This window comes from Lucilia cuprina, chromosome 5, assembly GCF_022045245.1.
Source record: "Lucilia cuprina isolate Lc7/37 chromosome 5, ASM2204524v1, whole genome shotgun sequence".
Taxonomy (NCBI): Eukaryota; Metazoa; Arthropoda; class Insecta; order Diptera; family Calliphoridae; genus Lucilia; species Lucilia cuprina.
Genome location: NC_060953.1, coordinates 7,683,142 through 7,684,332, shown reverse-complemented (window position 1 = coordinate 7,684,332; position 1,191 = coordinate 7,683,142). Strand labels below are relative to the sequence as shown.

The window sequence follows — 1,191 nt, the reverse complement described above, 5'->3', positions numbered from 1 at the left end:
TTATACAAAACGTACAGTATGTAGAAGGAGGATAATATATGAGATTTTACAACTGAAATACTGATGACGTGTTTTCTTTTTGTGGTGGACAGTCATCAATTGCTGATGATGATGTTGTTGATGCTGCTGCTGTTGCTGTTCGTGTCGCTGTTGACACATGTGATAAATTGCGTAATTGAAAATCAAATGAATTTATTTGCATTTTTTTTGGTGAATGCACATATTTTCAACTTAATGATTGGGTTCTGAAGTTCTTCTATTTTTAAGGCGTCAATTGAATAAAAGTCTTTTTATATTTAATTTTACAAAACTCTTTAGAATTTTCAATTCTGGACATTTTCGTCCAGAATTTTTTAAAAAGAACCCAAAATATTTTATTAGAGAAACAAGTAATTTTTCCTCCAATTTTAATGAATTTCAATTTGTGGTTAGTGGGTGGATGTGAGTGTGTGTTAAAACGTATGAGTTATTTACTGGAAAAAATATTAAATACTTTTTGAAAATATGTTCAGCATAAACTTAACCAAACAGTCGTTACCACTGTTTATACTTTTTTATGGTTTTTTGGCTGAAATACAAGTAATTAATGTAAATAAATTTTAAGCAGGAAATGCAATAAAAGAAAAAAGGTCATAAAAGACAATTTTTGTTTCTTCTTTAAAGAAAAAGTTTCTATCAAACGTACAATATAATAACATTGCAAAGAACTAAGCTTCAGTTTTGTTATTTTTTTAAAAAAATGTTATTTAAGTACTTTTTTAAGTTTAACACAAGTATTGTACACAATTAAATACATGTATACTTTATATGGCTTAAAGGGTTGTGTTTATATTATAAAAAAAATATTTAACAACATATACAAAAACTTTCTCACATATATACACACAATTACAAATACAAACAAAATTTAAAAGTAAATGAGGGTGACATATGTGGAATAGTAATTAAAAGGCATGTGTTATAGAGAAAAGTTGCTGTAAATGAGAGCAACCTTTTCTATGCAAAAGTTGTCATGAATCAGACAATTTTTTCTATAGAAAAGTTGCTGTGATTCAGAAAATTTTTTCTATAGAAAAGTTGCTTTGATTCAGACAACTTTTTCTATAGAAAAGTTGCTCTGATTCAGACAACTTTTTCTATAGAAAAGTTGCTCTGATTCAGACAACTTTTTCTATAGAAAAGTTGCTCTGA

At 27.2% G+C, this 1,191-nt stretch overlaps 1 protein-coding gene across 1 annotated transcript in view; it reads right to left on the bottom strand.

The window, feature by feature from the left end:
- The window catches only part of LOC111686779 (adenylate cyclase type 2-like), a 22,049-nt gene continuing 20,858 nt past the window's right edge, over positions 1 to 1,191 (bottom strand). Inside the window, exon 7 of the mRNA XM_046951403.1 lies at positions 1 to 147. Coding sequence (XP_046807359.1) covers positions 1 to 147 — 147 coding nt within the window. The remainder of the gene's footprint in view (positions 148 to 1,191) is intronic.